Below are 24494 nucleotides of genomic sequence, written 5' to 3'. Positions count from 1 at the left end.
GTTGTTTTTTTTTAATCTCACGTACCCCTTGGCATACCTTCAAGTACCCCCAGGGGTACGCGTACCCCCATTTGAGAACCACTGACAGCAAAGGCATAGTAACGCCCCTATTGAAAAATCAACCAATCAGCGCTCAGAGTATTTTTAACTCCATTGTTTACCTAGCAACAGAGCCGGCAGCAGGGACAACAGAACTCAACTACAACTACTGGCGTTTACAGGAAACAATGTCCAAGTAAAAAGTGTAATATTTAATACTATTTAAAAAAATGTTTCGGTTCACATATGAAGAACAACAGTTTAGCGTTGTAGAGTTAAAAGTAAGCCATGTATTTTGGGCAGTTGACGCCATCTTAATTTAGGAATGTTGGGGAAAACTATTTTTACCTTAAAAAGAAACAACATTAGTGAGAGTGTTGCTGTATTAAACTCACCATCGCTTGTTCAATCTTGTTGTCGATGGCCACAACACTGGCTCCCGACGAGCTGTAGACAACAAAACAAAAAAAAAGAGGGGAGTATAAAAACACTTTTCAAAAGCACATATTGACATGTTTGTCCTGAAGGAGGCCATGTTTCCGCCGCAGTGTTTTGGCCACAGTTAGCATCCACGGCGGCGGCAGGTGATGAGAGGCGGCTAAAGCTAACAGTCGGATGCTTGCCTGCTGCTTGAAAAGAAACAAAAAGAATAAAAGCTAACATCGTTCACCTGCTATCGAGCTTGACGTGCGAGCTGTCTGCGCCCAACAAGGACGACAGGAAGGAGATGGAGACATTTCGGAGCTGGCAGACACTTAGATCCATCGCCACGGCGTAGCAAGGAGTATTCATGCTGCTAGCCGCGGACAAACACGTCTGGACGCGGCCGCGAACAGCTCCAAGGGACACATCAACAATTAAGTCCTGTGTTTTTTTGTTTTTTTTTACCGCGGCGACACACAAATACACACACGGCTCAATGTCATCTTTTACACCGATGTCCGCAGCTCGGTATATGGCCGCATAATGTCTACCGTGACGTCAGCGGGCTGGGAGCCCTGGCTCCTGATTGGCCGAGAGGGTGGTCATTTGCATAATTTATGCAGAAACGCCCCCACCTGCCGCTCAGCTGATAGGGTTTAGCATAGAATATTCCAGCAGCCCGAGAGGAGGTGGATGAAACCGGGAAGAACCGGATAACAAAGACAGAAAAGACTGAAAAAACCGAGCAGAAAAGGTCATTTTGATCTTTTTTTTTGCCGTCCAGACAATAATTCACCCTCTTTACAGTAACAGCCTCCTATTATGTACACACATTTATCATTTATATTAACATAATGTATGTTATTCCTTTGTAATTGACTTCAGACAATTTAAATGTATTCTTAGAAGATAGCATTAACACATTAAGACATAAGAAGTGATCCTTTGAGGACAAAAGAGTTAACTGTACAGAAAAAGGCTCTGGGAATATTTGATGATACTGCCCCCATGTGGATTGGAAAGGGACTGCATTATAGTAGTGGGACACGAAAAAAATTTAAATTATTTGCCCCCCGCGACCCCAAAAGGGATTAAGCGGTAGGAAATGGATGGATGGATGGATGGATGAAAGATGTTAAAGGCCTACTGAAACCCACTACTACCGACCACGCGGTCTGATAGTTTATATATCAATGATGAAATTTTAACTTTGCAACCCATGCCAATACAGCCTTTTTAGTTTACTAAATTGCAATTTTAAATTTTGCGTTAAGTATCCTGTTAAAAACGTTGGTATGATGACGCGTGCGCGTGACATCTACGATTGTAGCGGACATTTTTTTCCAACCTGATCCAAGCTATAAGTAGTCTGCTTTAATCGCATAATTACACGGTATTCTGGACATCTGTGTTGCTGAATCTTTTTGCAATTTGTTCAATTAATAATGGAGAAGTCAAAGAAGAAAGATGTAGGTGGGAAGCGGTGTATTGCAGCTGCCTTTAGCAACACAAAACACATCCGGTGTTTCCTTGTTTACATTCCCGAAGGTGAAGCTTTACTATGGAACAGAGCGGTCAAGCTAACATGGTTCCTGACCACATGTCAACCGGCAGGTTCCGGTGAGAAAATTGTGGTAATAAGTCAGCTCTTTCCGTAGACATGAGCGGAGCTTGCGTCCTCCTGCAGCTGCGGAGTCTCTTACCTCCTCCCACCGGAGACACTGGCGGTCACCACACCCGTGGCCACACCCCTCCAATTTTCAGGTACCATATAATCTCACTAAAACACTAGTAACACAATAAGCAGATAAGGGATTTTCCAGAATTATCCTAGTAAATGTGTCTAATAATATCTGAATTGCTTCCACTGCCCTCGCCTTTTTTCTTCTTCTAGTCCTTCACTCTCACTGTCCTCATCCACGAATCTTTCATCCTCGCTCAAATAATGGGGAAATCGTCGCTTTCTCGGCCCGAATCGCTCTCGCTGCTGGTGGCCATGATTGTAAACAGTGTGAGGAGCTCCACAACCCGTGATGTCACGCGCACATCGTCTGCTACTTCCGGTACAGGCAAGGCTTTTTTATTAGCGACCAAAAGGTGCAAACTTTATCGACGATGTTCTCTACTAAATCCTTTCAGCAAAAATATGGCAATATCGCGAAATGATCAAGTATGACACATAGAATGGACCTGCTAACCCCGTTTAAACAAGAAAATCTTGTTTCAGTAGGCCTTTAAGACATAAGTGATCATTTGAGGACAAAAGAGTCAACTGTACAGAAAAAGGCTCTGTGTATATTTGGTAATACTGCCCCCATGTGGCCTGGAAAGGGACTGCATTATTGTAGAAATTATTTGAAAGATGTTAATTTGTCACTAGTCCAAGTCCACGAGATTCCTCTACAGAATCTCTTCTCTGGTCAACAAAAGCACCTTGAAGATTTAAGCCTAGCGGGAACTCTCATTCAACCCTTTTTCGATTACTGGTACCCTAGCACCTCCAAAACCCTCAAATCTGGACTCCAAATATCCCAGAACAAGCTAGTCAGGTTAATTCTGGACCTCCACCCCAGATCACACCTCACTCCTACCCACTTCTCCAAAGTGGGCTGGCTCAGGATGGAGGACAGAGTAAAACAACTTGTACTGAGCCTAGTCAATAGAATCCTCTACACCTCCCTGATACCGAAGTACATGTCAAACTACTTCCAGAACGTAAATGACCACAACACCAGGGGGAGCTCCACAAACCACGTTAAACCCAGATTCCGATCTAACAAAGGTCTTAACTCATTCTCTTTCTATGCCACATCAATGTGGAATGCACTCCCAACAGGTATAAAAGTAAGTGCATCTCTATCCTCCTTCAAAACCGCTCTAGAACAACACCTCCAGGCAACTTCAACCCTTTACTAATACCCTCCTCCATTCACATCACATCTCCCTGGATTGTAAATAACCTAATGTAAATAATAAAATATATTTATAATGAATATACTTGTTCTTATGCTATCTGAACTCACTATATTCTCTGCTTGCTGTACATATCCTACCAAGTAAGACCTACACTGTTTCTATGTCCATTTCTTTGTTGATGCAATTGTTGATGACTGAAGTACTGATATCAACCAAAGCTCCTCATCCCACCTCTCGGATTGTAAATAATGTAAATAATTCAATGTAAATACTATGATGATTAACTTGTGTGATGACTGTATTATGCTGATAGTCTATATTTGTACAATGAATTGATTAACGTGGACCCCGACTCAAACAAGTTGAAAAACTTATTCGGGTGTTACCATTTAGTGGTCAATTGTACGGAATGTGTACTGTACTGTGCAATCTACTGATAAAAGTTTAAAACAATCAATCAATCAATGGTTCTCGCCTGGAAAAGGGTGGAGTGCCATCTCCGGGTTGGGGAGGAGACCCTGCCCCAAGTGCCCATGTGGAGGAGTTCAAGTACCTCGGAGTCTTGTTCACAAGTGAGGGAAGACTGAATGGTGAGATCGGCAGGCGGATCGGTGTGGCGTCTTCAGTAATGCGGATGCTGTATCGATCCGTTGTGGTGAAGAAGGAGCTGAGCCGGAAGGCAAAGCTCTCAATTTACCGGTCGATCTACATTCCCACCCTCACCAATGGTCATGAGCTTTGGGTTATGACCGAAAGGACAAGATCACGGGTACAAGCGGCCCAAACGAGTTTCCTCCGCCGGGTGGCGGGGCTCTCCCTTAGAGATATGGTGAGAAGCTCTGCCATCCGGGAGGAACTCAAAGTAAAACCGCCAGTCCTCCACATGGAGAGGAGCCAGATGAGCTGGTTCGGGCATCTTGTCAGAATGCCACCCTAGGGAGATGTTTAGGACACGTCCGACCATTAGGAGGCCACGGGGAAGACCCAGGACCCGTTGGGTAGACTATGTCTCCTGGCTGGCCTGGGAACGCCTCGGGATCCCCTGGGAAGAGCTGGACTAAGTGGCTAAGGAGAGGAAAGTCTGGGCTTCCCTGCTTAGGCTGCTGCCCCCGCGACCCGATCTCTAATAAGCGGAAGAAGATGGATGGATGTGTGTGTCTTAATTTATAGATACATCATAAGTGATCAGATATGGAGCTGCAGACCATGGCACTACTACTTCTAACTAACAGACTTCACTGGGATTATAGTATAATAATTAAAAAGGGACATATGCAAAACTAAATGTCCCTACCTATTGGTACCTGTTTTTGTGTATTTAGGATATGCATAAGTCCCGAAAATGTTAGATACTTATGAAACAATCTTGTTTTTCTTCCTTCTTCCACCAAATGAGGGGTGCAGGATTTGCCCAATGTGTGACCTTTTCCCCAATCGTGACAGAGGATTATCCACAAATGGTAGAAAAATGTACCCATTGTGGTCTGACGCTGTAGTCAATAAGCTCCGTTTTCAATATCCTCTTGTTGTGGGGCAGACGCCTCGTACATGCACATGCATCCACCGCCGATGCCATTTCTAATACAAGGTACCGTATAGTTCAAACTTATATCTATAGATCCGCTATGGAAGGGCTAAAACTACAACAACGATGACAGGGAGCGGACTGTCGAAGTGAAACCACGTAAGACCGCCCACAAAACTGTGCATCCTGAGAAGACTAAAAGCAACTTGAAAAGGGTCAGTACAACAATCAAATCATAACGAAAATCATTGAAAGAAATCATGACATGGTCATATTAAGTTATTTCTAAATTTAGAACATTTTCTCGTGGTCTACATTACATGTCATGGTGTTTCTTTGGTCGAAATGTTGCATAGATTATGTTTTACATATCATTTCAGCCGCTTCCTGACCTTCTCTTCAGGATGCGTCGTTTTGTGTGCAGTCTTATTTCTGTGCCTATACTTCAACAGGGACTTCTCCCTGTCAGCCGTGTTGTAGTTTATGCGCGTGTATAGTGAGTCTACTGACAGATATAGTCTAAAGCAGGGGTAGGGAACCTATGGCTCGCGAGCCAGATGTGGCTCTTTTGATGACTGGATCTGGCTCTCGGATAAATCTGAGCTGACATTGCTTAACACGATAAGTAATGAATAATAACATTCTCATGCATTTTGATGTTCAAGAAACTGCGTTAATGGTAAGAAGTAATATATTTATTATTGGTTAGTGTGGGTCTTGCCCTCCAGGGGGTTCTTAAGACCACCAAGCACCAACTTGTTTTAAGTAATCAATACTTAAAACAAGTATTGATTTTGAATCGTTTCTGAATTGAATCGGTCTGAATCGAGTTGTGTGGTGCCCAAAGATTCACAGCCCTAATAATTATCATACCAATTAGTTAATACATTGCAAGAATTGGTCTGAGTCGAGAATCATGTTGAATGGAAAATTGATTCTGAATCGAATCGTCACCCCAGGAATCGGGTGGTATAGTTAGGGGCCCAAAGAGTCACACCCCTACTACTCGCCGACAAGTTCTTCAGAGAAGACGTCGAAGAAAATCTCTTACAAAGTGCGAGCTGCTGACGAGGATAGATGGCACAGCTTCTACTAGTTCTATTCTTTCAATAGTTTACACGTGCAGATGCCTTCAGACCAACACTGCCGGTGCAGTCACAGCTGTTATGGTCCATAGAGGACAAAATAATGGCATGCTGGTATTTTAGGCGCCAGGACCGTTCACAGATACTTAAACTTACTTCCTGGTTCCTCGTTTTGATGCACACACGCTCCAATCCCAGGAAAATACTTTAGCTAAACAGCTTACCGCAGTCTCTAAGACACTGATCTCTTCCGCTCTCTTTTTTTGAATGGTCGAGAGTAATCCAATTATAGAAACCTAAATAGACTTAAGTTGAGCTCTTGAGGAAGAAGAAAAGAAAAACAACACTCCCGGACAGAAAGTAGAGCCAAGATGTACCATCAGTGTGTGAATGTGTGTGAACAGGTGAATGTGGAAATAGTGTCAAAGCGCTTTGAGTACACCTTGAAGGTAGAAAAGCGCTGTACAAGTATAACCCATTTACCATTTTCCACCGCAGAAACTTTTACAGGAACCTTCCCATTTACCCGGGTGATTAAAGTTCCCTGTATTGCCACCAAAAACCACCCGGAGAGATTTAGTTCTTCAGGAACTTTTCAGAGTTCCCGCCAGCTGTGCTGTCAAATGCTGATTGGCTGATTGGGGCAGTCCTAAAACGTCTTTTTCCAACACAGGACCGCCATTACATACTGCTAGATGAAATGTTTATTTCTTATTTCTTGTTTATGTCTATTACAAAAAGCTTGACCACGGAAAGAAAGAAGAACAAAAGAAACTTTCGACTTGCAGGAACTGTTGCGGGGAATCTTTGTGCTGAAGAAAGCTGATCAGTGGAGGAACTATCTTGGAGTGTTTTTGCTCAGTCGCACTCTTTAAACTAAATGCATGAGTTTATTGTTGATTTATGATGTTTTTGTTTTTTTACCAACTTAATTTCAATACGCGAAGCTACGATAAGTGGACGGACACTTAAACGTATTTACAGAGTAGTATAAAGCCGGACTCGAAGCAACGACCTCTCAGCTGCTTACTACTCTTGAGACTTTGTTGGATAAATGTGAAATAAGGAAGCAGTGCACAGGTGGAAAAAAGGTAAATGAAATCAAATATGAACTATTTACTTCATTAAATGTTGTAAAAGTAGCCAGTGATACTCCATTTGTGTGATTATTAGCCCAAACAAGAGTGAACAGAATGCTAATGCTAACAAGCTAAAGCGACGTGTTCGTGTTGTAAAGTGCGAGATAAACACTGACATTACTTATATATTGTTATTTACAGATAAAAAAAATCAAATATGAACTATTTTCTTCATTAAATGTTGTAAAAGTAGTCAGTGACAACCCATTTGTGTGATTATTAGCCTCAGCCAGAGTGAACGGAATGCTAATGCTAACAAGCTAAAGCGACGGGTTTGTGTTGTAAACTGTGACATAAACAGATATATATGTATTGTTATTTACAGATAAATGACATCAAATATTAACTATTTACTTCAATAAATGTTTTAAAAGTAGTCAGTGACACTTTATTTGTGTTGTTATTAGCCTCAACCAGAGTGAACAGAAGGCTAATGCTAACAAGCTAAAGCAACGTGTTCGTATTGTCAATGTGAGATAAAAGATCCATCCATCCATCCATTTTCTACCGCTTATTCCCTTTCGGGGTCGCGGGGGGCGCTGGCGCCTATTTCAGCTACAATCGGGCGGAAGGCAGGGTACACCCTGGACAAGTCGCCACCTCATCGCAGGAGATAAAAGATGTTATTTATAATTTATAAATCGTTATTTACAGCTGAAATGGACCAAAAGAAATACGAAGAGGGTGACTTTCTGACTGCTGGAAAAAAGCCTGACTTTTTATGTGCAATTCACTACACTTTATTTTCTAAATCATATCTTTTTGTATATTATTGCTTTGTATTTCATTAAATTACTTTTTAGTAAAATAACTCCTATACCATGTCAATAAGTAGACAATATTAGGTCATTATAGAACTATACTGAACCACTGCCTGGGGCGCTATGGCTCGGTTGATAGAGTGGCCGTGCCTGCAACTTGAGGGTTCCAGGTTCGATCCCCGGTTCTACCATTCTAGTCACTGCCGTTGTGTCCTTGGGCAAGACACTTTACCCATCTGCTCCCAGTGCCACCCACACTTACATATTGGGTTTCACTATGTTAAAGCACTTTGAGTCACTAGAGAAAAGCGCTATATAAATATAATTCACTTCACTGAAGGGTGAAATATGGTGGAAACAAACCACACACTTCTACAGGAACCTTTAGTTTCTGAACTTTTGGTGTAAAATGGCCTATTAAAGGATTGGGTCATTTCTATAAGCCATGGGTGTCAAACTCTGGCCCATGGGCCAGATTTGGCCCGCTGTTTAATTTAATTTGGCCCTTGAGGCAATATCAAATTAACATTAGAGCTGGCCCGCCGGTAACACCACATTCACCGCTAATACTCATACTTGGCAACCCTCCCGATTTTCCCGGGGGACTCCCAAAGTTTAGTGCCCTTCCCGAAAATCTCCCTGGGCAACCAGTCTCCCGATTTCCACCCGGACAACAATATTGGGAGCGTGCCTTAAAAGCACTGCCTTTAGCGTCCTCTACAACATGTCGTAATGTCCTCTTTTCCTCCATATAAACAGCGTGCCGGCCAAGTCACATAATATATGCGGCTTTCACATACACACACTTGGTCAACAGCCATACAGGTCACACTGAGGGTGGCCGTATAAACAACTTTAACATTGTTACAAATATGCGCCACACTGTGAACCCACACCAAACAAGAATGACAAAACACATTTCGGGAGAACGCCCACACCGTAACACAACAGAACAAATACCCAGAACCCCTTGCAGCACTAACTCTTCCGTAACGCTACAATATACACCCCCCCGCTACCATCAAACCCCGCTCACCTCATTTTTATTTTATTTTCGAATGTATTAGCCTGTGGAAAAAGTTAATGTTGATATTTACCTCAGAAGGCTGCAAATAGAAAAGAGGCATTTATTTTTTAAATTTAATATACCACTGATGTTTTTTTAAAGTTGATTTTGCACTATTACGTTATATCAGCTCTGCCTGTTCCATGGGAGGAAGCCCGAGTACCCGGAGGGAACCCACGCAGTCACAGGGAGAACATGCAAACTCCACACAGAAAGATCCCGAGCCCGGTATTGAACCCAGGATTACTCAGGACCTTCGTATTGTGAGGCAGATGCACTAACCCCTGCCCCACCGTGCTGCCCTATTTAAGCTTTGCTTATTCAACATTACAAAACTTGTTTGGGTCCCTATTAAAAGGTTAATTTTTTCAATCTTGGCCCGCGGCTTTGTTCAGTTTTAAATTTTGGCCCGCTCTGAATTTGAGTTTGACACCCCTGCTATTAGCAAAGGCTTTGGGAACAACGAGACAATGTTAAAATTACGCAAATATACTAAACAGTAGTGAATTACTTTTTACTCGGACTCAATAACCCCAAAATAATTTGTGAAAATATATTTATTTGCATTTATTTACAGCATACATTGCACCTGGGAAGTATTCACAGCGCTTCACTTTTTTTACATTTTATGTCACAGCCTCATTTCAAAATGAAATACATTCAATTCTTGAAAGTTTACTACAAATAAAACATAAGTATCCTCAGCATTTGCTCAATACTTTGTTGATGTGCCTCTAGTAGCAATTACAGCCTCAACTCTTTTTTAAATGCAATGCCACAAGCTTGCCACACCTATCTTTGGGCAGTTTTGCCCATGCCTCTTTGCAGCACGTGTTTGTTTTCATCCAGGATGTCTCTGTGCATTGCTGCATTCATCTTTCCCTCTACCCTGACAAGTCACCCAGTTCCTGCTGCTGGAAAAAAACCTCCACGCCATGACGCTGCCGCCAGCATGCCTCACTGTAGGGACGATATTGGCCTGGTGATGAACAATGCCAGAGTTCAAGCTTTGTCTCTTCAGACCTGAGAATGTTGTTTCTCATGGTCTTAAAGTCTTTTTGGTGTATTTTGTCAAACATTTAACTAAGAAATGGCTTCCATCTGGCCACTCTACAATATAGACCTGATTGGTGGTCTGCTGCAGAGATGGTTTGTTCTTCTGGAAAGTTCTCTCTTCGCAGAAGAATGCTGTAGCTCTGACAGAGTGACCATCGGGTTCTTGGTCACCTGCCTGACTAGACTAAGATGAATGCAGCAACGTACAGAGACATCCTGGATGAAAACCAACGCTTTGCATCCAATCTAAAGGATGGAGCTTGAGAGATGTTGTAAAGAGGAATGAGAGAAACTGCCCAAGGATAGCTGTGTCCAAAAACATTTGGGGCTGTAAGTGCAGCCAAAGGTGCATCAAGAAAATATTGAGCAAATGGTCTGAATACTTATGTACATGTGATTTTTTTTGTGTGTTTATTTTAAATACATTTGCAAAATTAAAAAAAATGAAACAACTCTTTACATTGTCATTGTGGGTCTGTAGAATTTTGAGGACAAGAATGTCCATTTTGGAATAAGGCTGTAACAAAAACATGTGAACAAAGTGAGGCGCTGTGAATACTTTGTGGATGCACTGTATGCTGCTGCTTTAGCTAGTTTTTATGGTCAGGAAGACACGACGAGCAGGAATATTATTAGTCGATCAGTTGGGGATACTTTGGCAAAAAGTACAATTGAATAAATTCACTTTTTGCTGGGATAAAAGTGGTAAGTAAATGTGAAAGTAAATGTTCCAGTTTGCAAAGCGACAGTATCTTAAAGGCCTACTGAAATTAGATTTTCTTATTTAAACGGGGATAGCAGGTCCATTCTATGTGTCATACTTGATCATTTCGCGATAATGCCATATTTTTGCTGAAAAGGATTTAGTAGAGAACATCGACGATAACATTTGCAACTTTTGGTCGCTAACAGAAAAGCCCTGCCTTTACCGGAAGTTGCAGACGATGACGTCACCCATTGATACATCCTCACATTGATTATAATGGGAGCCTCCAACAAAAAGAGCTATTCGGACCGAGAAAACAACAATTTCCCCATTAATTTGAGCGAGGATGAAAGATTTGTGTTTGAGGATATTGATAGCGATGGACTAGGGAAGAGGAAAAAAAAAAAAAGCGATTGCATTGGGACTGATTCAGATGTTTTTAGACACATTTACTAGGATCATTCTGGGAAATCCCTTATTTTTCTATTGTGTTGCTAGTGTTTTAGTGAGTTTAATATTAAGTACCTAATAGTTGGAAGGGTGTATCCACAGGTGTGTTGACGCAAGTGTATGATGGAAGTTGACGGCAGCTGTACGGACGGGACAAGCTCAGCTGATATCCGGTAAGTGGCGACTTTTTACCACAATTTTCTCACCGAAAACGGCTGGTTGACAAGTGGTCGGGATCCATGTTCGCTTGACCGCTCTGATCCATGATAAAGTTTCACCTCCGGGAATTTTAAACAAGGAATCACCGTGTGTTTGTGTGGCTAAAGGCTAAAGCTTCCCAACTCCATCTTTCTACTTTGACTTCTCCAATATTAATTGAACAAAATGCAAAAGATTCAGCAACACAGATGTCCAAAATACTGTGTAATTATGCGGTTAAAGCAGACGACTTTTAGCCGTGTGTGTGCGCAGCGCTAATATTTCCTAACAGTCCGTGTCACGCGTACTCGTCAGCATTTTGTGACGTTTTCAACAGAACACTTCGCGGGAAATTTAAAATTGCAATTTAGTAAACTAAAAAGGCCGTATTGGCATGTGTTGCAATGTTAATATTTCATCATTGATATATAAACTATCAGACTGCGTGGTCGGTGGTAGTGGGTTTCAGTAGGCCTTTAAGATGTGACTTTAAGGTTTTACTACTTACATATAAAATACTGCAAGGCCAGTCAAAGTTTGGGTTTGTGCAACCCGAATTGTGAAACCTCTCAAGCAAGGCCAGTCGAGTACAATTTCAATCACATATGAAGTTCAGGACCAGAAATTATTGTTATACACAATAATAAATGATACACTGGGGTTGTACAACAATATGTCTACAAATAAAATATACTTAATAAACATATGTGCGAATGGATGTTAATAGTGATTACCTACTCCAGGCCTGGGCAATTATTTTGACTCGGGGCCAATTTTAGGTGGAAAAATGTGTTTGGGAGCCGGTATATCGGATTTTTAGGAGAAAAAAAACTCACTAATGTCTGATTGAAAGCTAAAAAGGTAATGACAGACCGCCTTAAAAAAACAGAATGGAATTTCACATTGTTTTACTGAATGAGACACCCAGAATGTACATGACATTAAAAATGTGGGATTTTCAATATTAACTATGAACAATAAAACACTGAATATTGACAACATTTGAACGTCACACCCCCTCTCCATCCACATATTTCACAATGAAGCGATACAAAAATGCAACAAACAGCAAAATATGAACGCAAAGACTAAAAAAAAACAAAACAACCTACCTACAATCTGATACATCTGATTTATCACTAAGCTTTAGAACTTTGGTGTAAAAATCTCCTTCCGCGACTGTCCCTGACACCTTAGGCTCCGCTCTGGAAACACTCTATGGCAGGGGCACTCATTACGTCGATCGTGAGTTACCGGTCGATCGCGGAGGATGTGTCAGTCCTTCGCCAGCCAGGGATAAAAAAAAAAAAAATAGACCTAAAAATGAGCGCTCATAGATCTTCACCAATACGTCACTTTTTTGACATTCACGGCACTCAAGGGTCTTGTGAGATTATTAAGAAAAAAATTGTTTAATTTCAACAGATATTCACGCCGTACCTGCCGTCAAAACTCTAAAGACAGACTGCACAGTTCCTATCTTCACAACAAAAGCGCTGCTTCATCCTGCCTGCGCTAACAAAATAAGAGTCTCAGAAAGCTGGCGTTCACAAGCGAGCAAGACACAGAGTTTGCTGTCAATATATTTCTTGTTAAGTGTTTAAAAACGAGTATGGAAGCTGGACAAAAAAGATGCCGAAAACCAACCACTTTCATGCGGTATTATTTTCTCTCCATTTGAAAACGTGGACGTTATCATCACTACTGTCTGATTCCAATCAATGCAAGTCATCAGAATCAGGTAATACACCAACTTATTTTCTTGTCTTCATGAAAGAAAGGAATCTATATGTGTTAAACATGCTTGTATTATTATTAAACACCTTCAACTTGTTAACAAAAACGTCTCTTTCATAAATAAATAAATATAAATGACATATATGAGCGAGGTAGATCCCCTTGACTTGGTCAATTGAAAATTAGCTCACCTGCAGAGAAAGTGTGGGCACCTCTGCTCTATGGAAATGCTCCCCACCCACACTGCTTGGTGCCTCGTCTGAGCTGCTGTGACTTAGATCACCATAGTAACTAATTAGATTACCATAGTAACTAGTGTATCATGCAAAAGCAAATATTCCTACCATTGAAATGCTTTGTATAGTTCAAGAGTAACGGTAATTTAAAAACATTACTGAACATCATATTGGCAGCTACAGTTCCGATCTAAAAGATCTAAAAAAAAAAATATTTGGGAATGTCCGTCGGGCCAGATTGAAAAGCTTAACGGGCCGCATGCAGCCCCCGAGCCTTAATTTGCACAAGTCTTACCTACTTACTTCAAAAAAGGGCTCCGTGCCTATGGAAATCCAGCAAAAATTGGTGAAAAATTAACAAAAAAGTCAGATAACGATCACGAAAATGTCTATCATGACAAACCTCATGAGTTCCTACAATGTGGGCAGAATAAAGACTTAATGTGAGACCAGATGGACTAACATGACATCAGGTCCATAAAAGAGCTAAATATAGTGAGTCTTGTGGTGACGAGGAAAGAGCTGTATTATTCCCACAGCAATAACCAGGTTTCTCACACCACATTGCATCACTCCAGAGACAGAAATTGAACCAAGTTCTGATTCACAGCGCTTAGCTTGTGACAGCACGGCTGCTAGGTCCGTACTACCTTTCAAACCACGGACGAGTGAATAGAAAGTTCATAGAGAGCCGCACACAATACGGCCTCGGAGGCTTTTGTGCGCAGCTGCGGTGGCGATTGGCCCGGGCAGCGCTACAGTAGACTGATTTGCCGTCTTTATTTTACCTTTTGAGATGCTGCTCCAGCTCCCAGAACAAAAGCTTCATTGCCATCTCGTCATGGCCTTTCACGCGGACACCGCGCATTCTTATGGGGTCTTCGGTCTGAAGGAACATTTAGAAATCCAAAGAGGCAGAAAAGAGCGTCCCGGATCTCTTTGTTTAACTGCTGCCTAAAAAAATCCTTGCTCTTTGTAAAATTTGGTGGAGGGATCCAAACAAGTGCCCTAAAGATGTAACAGTGGTCAGAGCTGCATAGGTACTGAGAAATCAAAAACCAGGTTGATATGAGTGCCTACGTGTGTCCACCCCATTTCCCTCCGTCATCTATTTGTATTTGAATGGCTGCGGGTGACTTACCAGACAGAAGCTGGGTGGCTAGTGACGTGTGATCATGTGACACAGCGGGTTACGTAAACTATCAACAGAGATTAGCATGTGCGCCACTGATTTCCCTGCTCCTCCACAACAAGCCTCCTCCCTCCACCTGAGTGTACAGTAAACTTGCCGCCAACAATTCAGGATCTTTGAATTTATGCAATAAAAGGATTTATACATAGGCCTGGACCGATAACAAATTTTGCTGGACGATACATTGGCCGATAAACGATATTATAGCCATTATTTTTTGAGACCAAAGTAACTACAGACGTAATGAAAATACCCTCTTAAGGCCCAAGCTGTTTGTTTACATGCTTTTTTTTTTATTTCTCTTTGCTATTTGGGCTTATTGGACCCTAATCAGAATAAAAACTAAGAATCATCTTTTGATATGATGTACTGAGTCCATAAGTACACAAACGTGTACTTTATGTTTAGTGACAGGCTAATTCTTATTTTTACAGTTTTTTTTTACAAATTCCATTGTATTTTATACTCTTCTGACACCCCCAGATGGCAGTATAAGTGTCCACATAAGCGGTCATAAGACCCCAATTCAGTAGTGTACATAATTTTGGAAATAAGAGCTAAAATGTGCTGTCCACGCATGTGGCCACTAAGCCTAAGAGGATACGTCATAATAAATTAAGTATAACCTTTCATATGATATTAACTTGTATTTCTACATAATTGAAATGCAAACTTTTAAACACGAAGTTAAATAAAACATACAAGCAACAGAATAAACTAACCAAGCAACATCAATAAAATAGGCTGTGTCTCTGTTAAGGTAGTTGTGGGGGACACTCAAATACACACAACAAAACAATAAATAAAATGACAACGTTTAGTAATGTTTACCAAAATGATCACGGTTATCATTACTATCATTGAATGTGCTCAAAAAGTACTTATACACACACACTTACATTTTATTAACCAAGTTGTATTTTTTAATAACCAAAGTTAAAGTACCAATGATTATCACACACACGCGAGGTGTGGCGAAAAAATTCTCTGCATTTGACCAATCACCCTTGATCACCCACCTGGGAGGTGAGGGGAGCAGTGGGCAGCAGCGGTGGCCGCGCCCGGGAATAATTTTGGGTGATTTACCCCCCAATTTCAACCCTTGATGCTGAGTGTCAAGCAGGGAGGTAATGGCTCCCATTTATATAGCCTTTGGTATGACTCGGCCGGGGTTTGAACTCACAACCTACCGATCTCAGGGCGGACACTCTATCCACTAGGCCACTGCATACACACACACACACACACATATATATATATATATATATATATACACATATATATATGTAAATATCCATATAGATCCATATATATATATACATATGTCTTGATTGGATTATCCAGAGAATAGTGCTCGATACCGTGGTAGAGCTCAATATGTAGGTGTGGGAAAAGTCACAAGACTACTTCGTCTCTACAGAACTGTTTCATGAGGGGTTCCCTCAATCATCAGCAGATGATTGAGGGAACCCCTCATGAAACAGTTCTGTAGAGACGAAGTAGTCTTGTGATTTTTCCCACACCTATATATATGTACATATATATATACACACAACACATATATCATCCATCCATTTTCTACTGATTTTTCCCATCGGGGTCAGAGGGGTTGCTGGAGCCTATCTCAGCTGCATTTGGGCGGAAGGCGGGGTACACCCTGGACAAGTCGCTGGCTCATCACAGGGCCAACACATATAGACAACATTCACACACTTGGGCCAATTTAGTGTTGCCAATCAACCTATCCCCAGGTGCATGTCTTTGGACATATATGTATGTATACATATATATACATAGACAGCTTTATTGTTCCTTTGCTGTAGAAAAAGACTTTACCCCGAGGGCTTGTACCAGCCCTGTGTAACCGACAAAGTGTACGCCTGAAGGAATTATCTTGTCATTTCTCATTGAAAGTCTGCATTGAGATGGCCCAAAACCTTGCCAGAGTGAAAACCAAACATACACTCTCACAGATCCACCGAAGGTTTAGAAACAGGCGGCCAAGAAACAACAGCTACGGGAAAAGCACAATGCCGAGGATTTTCTTATCCTAACAGACTTCATGTGTCAGGGTGAATCAGCGTCACATGACTTTGCGGCGGGGCAGACAGTAACTTTACCGAAGAGACCTCTTGCACTCCTTCATATATCACCTGTGTGTATAACATCTTCTGGCCTGTATTTTAACTCAAGATATTACTTTTAACATCTTGAAAAACTGTAGATCGTACTCCCCCATGAACAGGCCTAAAATGCTGTACTATGTATTTGGGTTGTACGGTACAGTGGTACTACTAAAGTACCGCGGTATTAAACTAAAAAAGGTACTATACTGCCTTTGAAAAATACCGGTACCTTTGTTTCATGAACATGATGGCGGGCTGTTGTGACATTGCTGATAATATGAGCCAAGGCACATGTTCGTCCACACGCACACGGACACACACACATACACACACACACACACACAGGCGGAAACAGTGTAGAGGCAGAACAGTGTAAACGGTTGTATCTTGGTTTAAAAACTAAGTTGTTTAAAAAGTACTGCACATGCTGTGTATTCACTCCTGTCATACTAAGCACCATTTGCAGGAATATGTGCATGTACTGTCTTTTGGTTCTGCCAATAAACCAATAAAAAAGATTTATTAACGATAAATGTAAAGCTATAACAAACACTGAAGTGCTGCTCTCCAAGCAGTGCTTTAAAACATAGCTAACTTGCGGCTAACAGACCTGCTCCCATAGACTTAGACTTCTTTTTTATTGTCATTCAAATTTAAACTTTACAGTACACATAAGAACAACATTTTGTTGCATTAGCTCATGGTGGTGCAGGATAAAAAAAATCAATAAGGTGCAGATATAAATAAATAGATTACTGTACAGATAAATATATTGCAGTTTTGCATATGCATCCAGGTTTAAGGATGTGTGTTATATTGTCTTTATATTCCAGCGATGTAATTCATTTTTGGGGGGAATTGAGGGGATTATTATGATGCGTTCAAGAGTCTTACGACCTGGGGGAAGATGGAGATAGATAGATAGATAGATAGATAGACGGATAGATAGATAGATAGATAGATAGACAGATAGACAGATAGATAGATAGATAGATAGATAGATAGATAGATAGATAGATAGATAGATAGATAGATAGATAGATAGATAGATAGATAGATAGATAGATAGATAGATAGATAGATAGATAGATAGATAGATAGATAGATAGATAGATAGATAGATAGATAGATAGATAGATAGATAGATAGATAGATAGATAGATAGATAGATAGATAGATAGATAGATGGATGGATGGATGCTAATCCTCATCTCCATGGTGACAAATAACTGTTTGTAAAAACATCACCCTTGCAGGATGAAGAATAGCTCAACACCATGAATTGATTAACGTGGACCCCGACTTAAACAAGTTGAAAAACGTATTCGGGTGTTACCATTTAGTGGTCAATTGTATGGAATATGTACTTAACTTTGCAATCTACTAATAAAACAATCAATCAATCAAAAACATGCTTCGACTGACAGCCTGGTGGCCAAATCTGGCCCGGGAATGACACCGTATCGGCCCCGGAGTTCAATTAACAACTTGGGAGACAAAGATTTTTGCAGCACATTCCTAAAAACACCAGAGTGCTCCTGTTGTTTAGAAGGACTTGGACCGGTGTAAACAAAAACGACAGATTCTTGCATTGACATTTTAACCATCTTAGACCTACAACACCTGGGCACAAACTTGTTCCTCTTGGCACCCCTTTAAGTCCTCTCATTTTTGGCAGTTACATATTTTTTTCGTAATGTGATTCATGTAGCTAAGTTGTTGCTGTAGCTTGTTTGCCTCACTTACGTACAGTCACTAGTCATTTATTCAACTTCTTTGGTTATTCAAGGTTCCGCTCTCCTTTTCATCATTCGGGCTATTCAACTGGAGTCTCACATTTCTTTGCCAAAGGTTGTTGAAACAGCAGTGAAGGTGCTCCTGTAACTAAAACATAGAGCAAAATCAAATGTCTGCTGTACAAGCATGTCTGCTGGTTCTCTGGAAAATACAAAAATAACAGTGAAGGGAGAAGTCCGGCCCCCCGATCTTTAGCTTTCTGAAAATGTGGCCCCCAAAACAATAAGGTTTAAAATCCCCGCTGTAGGTGGACACAATAGCTAATCGCTAACAATAAGTTATCGAACTCCAATGTAAACAAATGGGTGGATCTATACAATTATCGAGTGTAACACACCAAGTACAAGGGCCGTATCCAGTTGATACTACAATGATTGCATCAGTATTTGTTATCATTAAAGTACCAATTATTGTCACACACACGCGAGATGTGGCAAAATGATTCTCTGCATTTGACCCATCACCCTTGATCACCCCCTGGGAGGCGAGGGGAGCAGTGAGCAGCAGCGGTGGCCGCGCCTGGGAATAATTTTTGGTGATTTAACCCCCAATTCCAACCTTTGATGCTCAGTGCCAAGCAGATAGGTAATGGGTCCCATTTTTATAGTCTTTGGTATGACTCCACCGGGGTTTGAACTCACAACCATCCCATCTCAGGGCGGACACTCTAACCACAAGGCCACTGAGTAGAGCTGCAGCTATCAAATACTTTAGTAATCGAGTATTCCATGGAATATTCCAATCAAGTAATGGAAAAAATAATATTTTTGGATATAAAAATAAAAATGTATATATATATTTTTTTGCTCCTGTCAAGGTTCTCAGGCGAATCATATAGTTGAAAAGAGAAGTGTGGGATACCTCTCTTGTTGCCTTATTTGTATTTTGACTTTGTTAAATGGATTTATATTATTATTTGGTGCAGCTATGTTTTTGCTTAATTAAGGTTTAATTATACATGTTAAGATGTGCCCTCAATTATTGTGACGCAAAATGCAGTTAAATAAAATAAACAAATAATTTTTTTTTTTAATTACGACGCCTCGAGGCAGCTAAGATTATTCGAATATATTTTGTAATGGAATTACTCGAGGAATTGCTTCAGCTCTTGTTATCATAAAATCTTTTGTCATTATTTAGACTTAGACTTCCTTGTTATTGTCTTTCAAATGTGAACTTCACTGTTTTATTATTTTTCACAAATTAGGCAAATGAAAATTTGAAGGAAGTACAAAGGAAGGCAATATTATTTTATAAATATCTTTGCAAACAGGAAAAAAAACACTTCATTATCGTGCTAACCAAAAAAAGGACTGAGACTACAATTATTGCAGCCCTATAATAGAAATTATTACATACTAATTTAAGATGGGCATACGCTGGATGATACCCGTTTCAAATTACCCGACTGCAGATTTCTTGTTGGGTTTTGTTAATCGTGCGGCGTGCAGGAGGAAAAGGGAAAGATTCGCAAGTGCCGAACAGTCTTATGATGATTTTCTTTTCTTGTTATGAAATGTGTCATTAAATACAGTATATATCTGCACTTGTGTCTTTTTGGGAGGTTTTGTCACATTTTAGCGCGTGCAATTAGGAAGTACATTTTGTTGCTGTTAGTACTGTATGTGTTTTGCATTAGCATCCAGAGTGCAAATGTGTCTCTCGCTCTATGAAACTGCAATCTCTGAAAGTTTTTAAAAAAAAGACCTGGTAGGTCCCAGCAATGGATAAAGAGGCCTATTGAATTGTAAAGGATTTTGGCGTGGGGTGTAGTTTTATAGTATTGAGTGTGCACAGACTTTACCAGTAAGCCCTGGCAGTGGTTTTCCATAGTTCCAGCCTGACTATGGAGAATGACAGAGCAACCGAGAGAGCCAGTCACAGAGGTAGCTAGGAATGATGAGTGGCCACTTTGGCCTCCAAGAGAGATGGCTTCTACGGGAACATTTGGGATGACAACAGCAAGTCATTGGTTGGCATTACACACCAGGCAAGAGGTGATAAGAAAGCAAGGGCCCTTCAGCTGCTCGAGAAATTTAAAGCCATGAATTATCACTCTATCTTTACATTAGAGTATGTTTTCATGCCCTAAATTACTATGATTCCTTAAACGGGTCCATCCATCCATCATCTTCCGCTTATCCGAGGTCGGGTCGCGGGGGCAGCAGCCTAAGCAGGGAAGCCCAGACTTCCCTCTCCCCAGCCACTTCGTCCAGCTCTTCCAGGGGGATCCCGAGGCGTTCCCAGGCCAGCCGGGAGACAGTCTTCCCAACGTGTCCTGGGTCTTCCCCGTGGCCTCCTACCGGTTGGATGTGCCCTAAACACCTCCCTAGGGAGGCGTTCGGGTGGCATCCGGACCAGATGCCCGAGCCACCTCATCTGGCTCCTCTCGATGTGGAGCAGCAGCGGCTTTACTTTGAGTTCCTCCCGGATGGCAGAGCTTCTCACCCTATCTCTAAGGGAGAGCCCCGCCACCCGGCGGAGGAAACTCATTTCGGCCGCTTGTACCCGTGATCTTATCCTTTCGGTCATGACCCAAAGCTCATGACCATAGGTGAGGATGGGAACGTAGATCGACCGGTAAATTGAGAGCTTTGCCTTCCGGCTCAGCTCCTTCTTCACCACAACGGATCGATACAACGTCCGCATTACTGAAGACGCCGCACCGATCCACCTGTCGATCTCACGATCCACTCTGCCCCCACTCGTGAACAAGACTCCTAGGTACATGAACTCCTCCACTTGGGGCAGGGTCTCCTCCCCAACCCGGAGATGCCACTCCACCCTTTTCCGGGAGAGAACCATGGACTCTGACTTGGAGGTGCTGATTCTCATTCCGTTCGTTTCACACTCGGCTGCGAACCGATCCAGTGAGAGCTGAAGATCCCGGTCAGATGAAGCCATCAGGACCACATCATCTGCGAAAAGCAGAGACTTAATCCCGCGGCCACCAAACCGGAACCCCTCAACGCCTTGACTGCGCCTAGAAATTCTGTCCATAAAAGTTATGAACAGAATCGGTGACAAAGGACAGCCTTGGCGGAGTCCAACCCTCACTGGAAATGTGTCCGACTTACTGCCAGCAATGCGGACCAAGCTCTGACACCGATCATACAGGGAGCGGACCGCCTTAAAGGGGTCTTATTATTTAAATCCTGTCGGCAACTGTTTGTGTATTTGGGATCTCCAGAAGTCCTGAAATTTTTAAATCAAATCATGGAGGCATGGCTGGGATACTTAAAAAACATCCTGAAACTACCATGAATTGATTAACGTGGACCCCGACTTGAACAAGTTGAAAAACTTACTCGGGTGTTACCATTTAATGGTCAATTGTACGGAATATGTACTGTACTGTGCAATCTACTAATAAAATTCTGAATCAAAAAACATTGCCTTCTTCCAAACGAGTGGTTTGGAATTTGGGACTCCATCCATCAATCCATTTTCTACTGCTTATTTCCTTTTTGGGGTCGCGGGGGGCGCTGGCGCCTATCTCAGCTACAATCGGGCGGAAGGCGGGGTACACCCTGGACAAGTCGCCACCTCATCGCAGGGCCAACACAGATATACAGACAACATTCACACTCACATTCACACACTAGGGCCAATTTAGTGTTTGCCAATCAAACTATCCCCAGGTGCATGTCTTTGGAGGTGGGAGGAAGCCGGAGTACCCGGAGGGAACCCACGCATTCACGGGGAGATCATGCAAACTCCACACAGAAAGATCCCCAGCCTGGATTCGAACCCAGGACTGCAGGAACTTCGTATTGTGAGGCAGACGCACTAACCCCTATGCCACCGTGAAGCCCGAATTTGGGACTCTAGTGACATATTTCGCCTAAGTTATTATATCAGTGGATGTCTCAAAAAGAGGTTTACCCGAAGATTTTTGCTCTAGTCCGACATTGTAGTCCGATACTGTAGTCGAAAAGGTCAGTTTTCTCGGTTCTCTTGTCGTGGGGCAGACTGGCTCGTACGTGCACACGCATCCTGCACTGTTGTCATTTTTAATACAAAGTAGCAAAGTAGGGCTGCACATTTAATCGACATTGAGGTTTTAATTAGCGCGATAATTGCAGAAGGCGGAGTTGGGTTTATTTTCTCTGCCATCACTGGTATTTGAATGACATACATGTTTGCCAATCAGATTTGTTGACCGTTAGGTTTTTAGTTCATCATATATTTAAAAAAAAACGACTTATTTTAATTTCCTTATGATTAATTTGTATCCTTGTTGGTATCCCTCCCTCTGGCCTAGTCCTATTTTTGCATATGAATATAACGTCAGTAAGCACGGCACAATGATCCTTCACAAAGACTGGTGCAAACATAGGAAGAGGGCTCAGATAACTCAATCAAGCGGTGAAAATGCAAGGGGAACTGGTTTCTGATCGCATAATCGAGGTATGTTAATACGATCCTAAATAAGATGAACTTTAGTGTTTTTAAAGGCTGGTTTTATGCACATAAACGTACAGAGTACCAAGGGTGGAAGGAAGACAGCACAAAAATAAAGTTTTAAGATTCAGAACAATAATGACTTTGCTATTAAAGCACACACAGTATCAATGCCTACGGTATACAATAGAAGTAAAATGTACGATTGACCCAAAAGTGGAGAAACTAAACAGTAGAGCTAAAAGTCTAGACTCTTGTCTTTGGTAGCAGACATCTGTGTCGAGAACCAGAGCATGAAGACACTTAAAGGGGAACATTATCACAATTTCAAAAGGGTTAAAAACAATAAAAATCAGTTCCCAGTGGCCAGTTGTATTTTTTTTCAAAATTTTACCGGTCTCGGAATATCACTAAATAAAGCTTTAAAGTGCCTTATTTTCGCTCTCTGCGAAGACACTGGCCATCTCCCTGTGACGTCATACAGTGCTGCCAATGTAAACAAACAATGGGAATACCACAGCAAGATATAGTGACATTAGCTCGGATTCAAACTCGGATTTCAGCGACTTAAGCGATTCAACAGATTACGCATGTATTGAAACAGATGGTTGGAGTATGAAAGTATTGAAGAAGAAACTGAAGCTATTGAGCGAATAGCTATTGACGCTATTCATAGCCATAGCATGGCCGAATAGCTGCGTTAGCATCGCCGGGAAAATGTGCGGACCAAACGATCAGGACTTTCGCATCTTTTGACACTGGAGCAACTTTGGTAAGTGTTTTTTTCGCATTAAATGTGGGTGGAAGGAAACGTAATATAGTTGCAAATGCATATGCAGGTTATCCATACATCTCTGTGCCATGTCTGCTTTAGTACCGCTGGTAAATAGCATGTTAGCATCGATTAGCGTAGCATGTTAGCATCGATTAGCTGGCAGTCAACATCAACAAAACTCACCTTTGTGATTTCGTTGACTATCGTTGCAAATGCATCGGCAGGTTATCCATACATCTCTGTGCCATGTCTGCCTTAGCATCGCCGGTAAAATGTGGAGACACTCCCGCACATTCAATGGAGGTCTGGCGGCAGACACTTTTGCATCTTCGGGCCAGTGGTGCAACTTGAATCCCTCCCTGTTAGTGTTGTTACACCCTCCGACAACACACCGTCGAGGCATGATGTCTCCAAGGTTCCAAAAAATATTTAAAAAAAACGGAAAATAACAGAGCTGAGACCCGGTGTTTGTAATGTGTTGAAAATGAAAGTGGTGGGTGTGTTACCTCGGCGACGTCACATTCTGACGTCATCGCCTCCAGTGCGATAAACAGAAAGGCGTTTAATTTGCCAAAATTCACCCATTTAGAGTTCGGAAATCGGTTAAAAAAAAATAGACGGTCTTTATTCTGCACCATCAAGGTATATATTGACGCTTACATAGGTCTGGTGATAATGTTCCCCTTTAAACACACACACACACACACACACACACACACAAAATTACATAAGAGTGTGAGCAGCAGTTTTGAGTAATGTGGGGTGAAAACTGGCATTAGAGGGATCAGCAGCCAAAGAAAACACAGCACTCCATGTGCAGACTGGGCGGAATAATGCACAGCATGGCAAACAGAAGATGACAC

At 41.7% G+C, this 24494-nt stretch overlaps 1 protein-coding gene across 3 annotated transcripts in view; it reads right to left on the bottom strand.

The window, feature by feature from the left end:
* Positions 1-24494, bottom strand: part of LOC133564161 (TSC22 domain family protein 1-like) — a 61615-nt gene that overhangs the window by 10192 nt on the left and 26929 nt on the right. Inside the window, exons 1-2 of one of the 3 annotated variants that reach the window (XM_061918304.1) lie at positions 14126-14462; positions 435-486 (exon numbers count right to left, since the gene is read on the bottom strand). In XM_061918304.1, coding sequence (XP_061774288.1) covers positions 435-486; positions 14126-14235 — 162 coding nt within the window. In that variant the 5' untranslated portion in view covers positions 14236-14462. Of the gene's footprint in view, positions 1-434; positions 487-709; positions 1031-14125; positions 14463-24494 lie in introns of those variants that run through there. The other 2 variants (XM_061918303.1, XM_061918302.1) reach the window with 2 other exon arrangements.

The sequence above is a fragment of the Nerophis ophidion genome, linkage group LG13 (assembly GCF_033978795.1).
Source record: "Nerophis ophidion isolate RoL-2023_Sa linkage group LG13, RoL_Noph_v1.0, whole genome shotgun sequence".
NCBI lineage: Eukaryota > Metazoa > Chordata > Actinopteri > Syngnathiformes > Syngnathidae > Nerophis > Nerophis ophidion.
The sequence above is the reverse complement of the archived record's forward strand: the minus strand, read 5'-3'. Positions and strand labels throughout refer to the sequence as shown.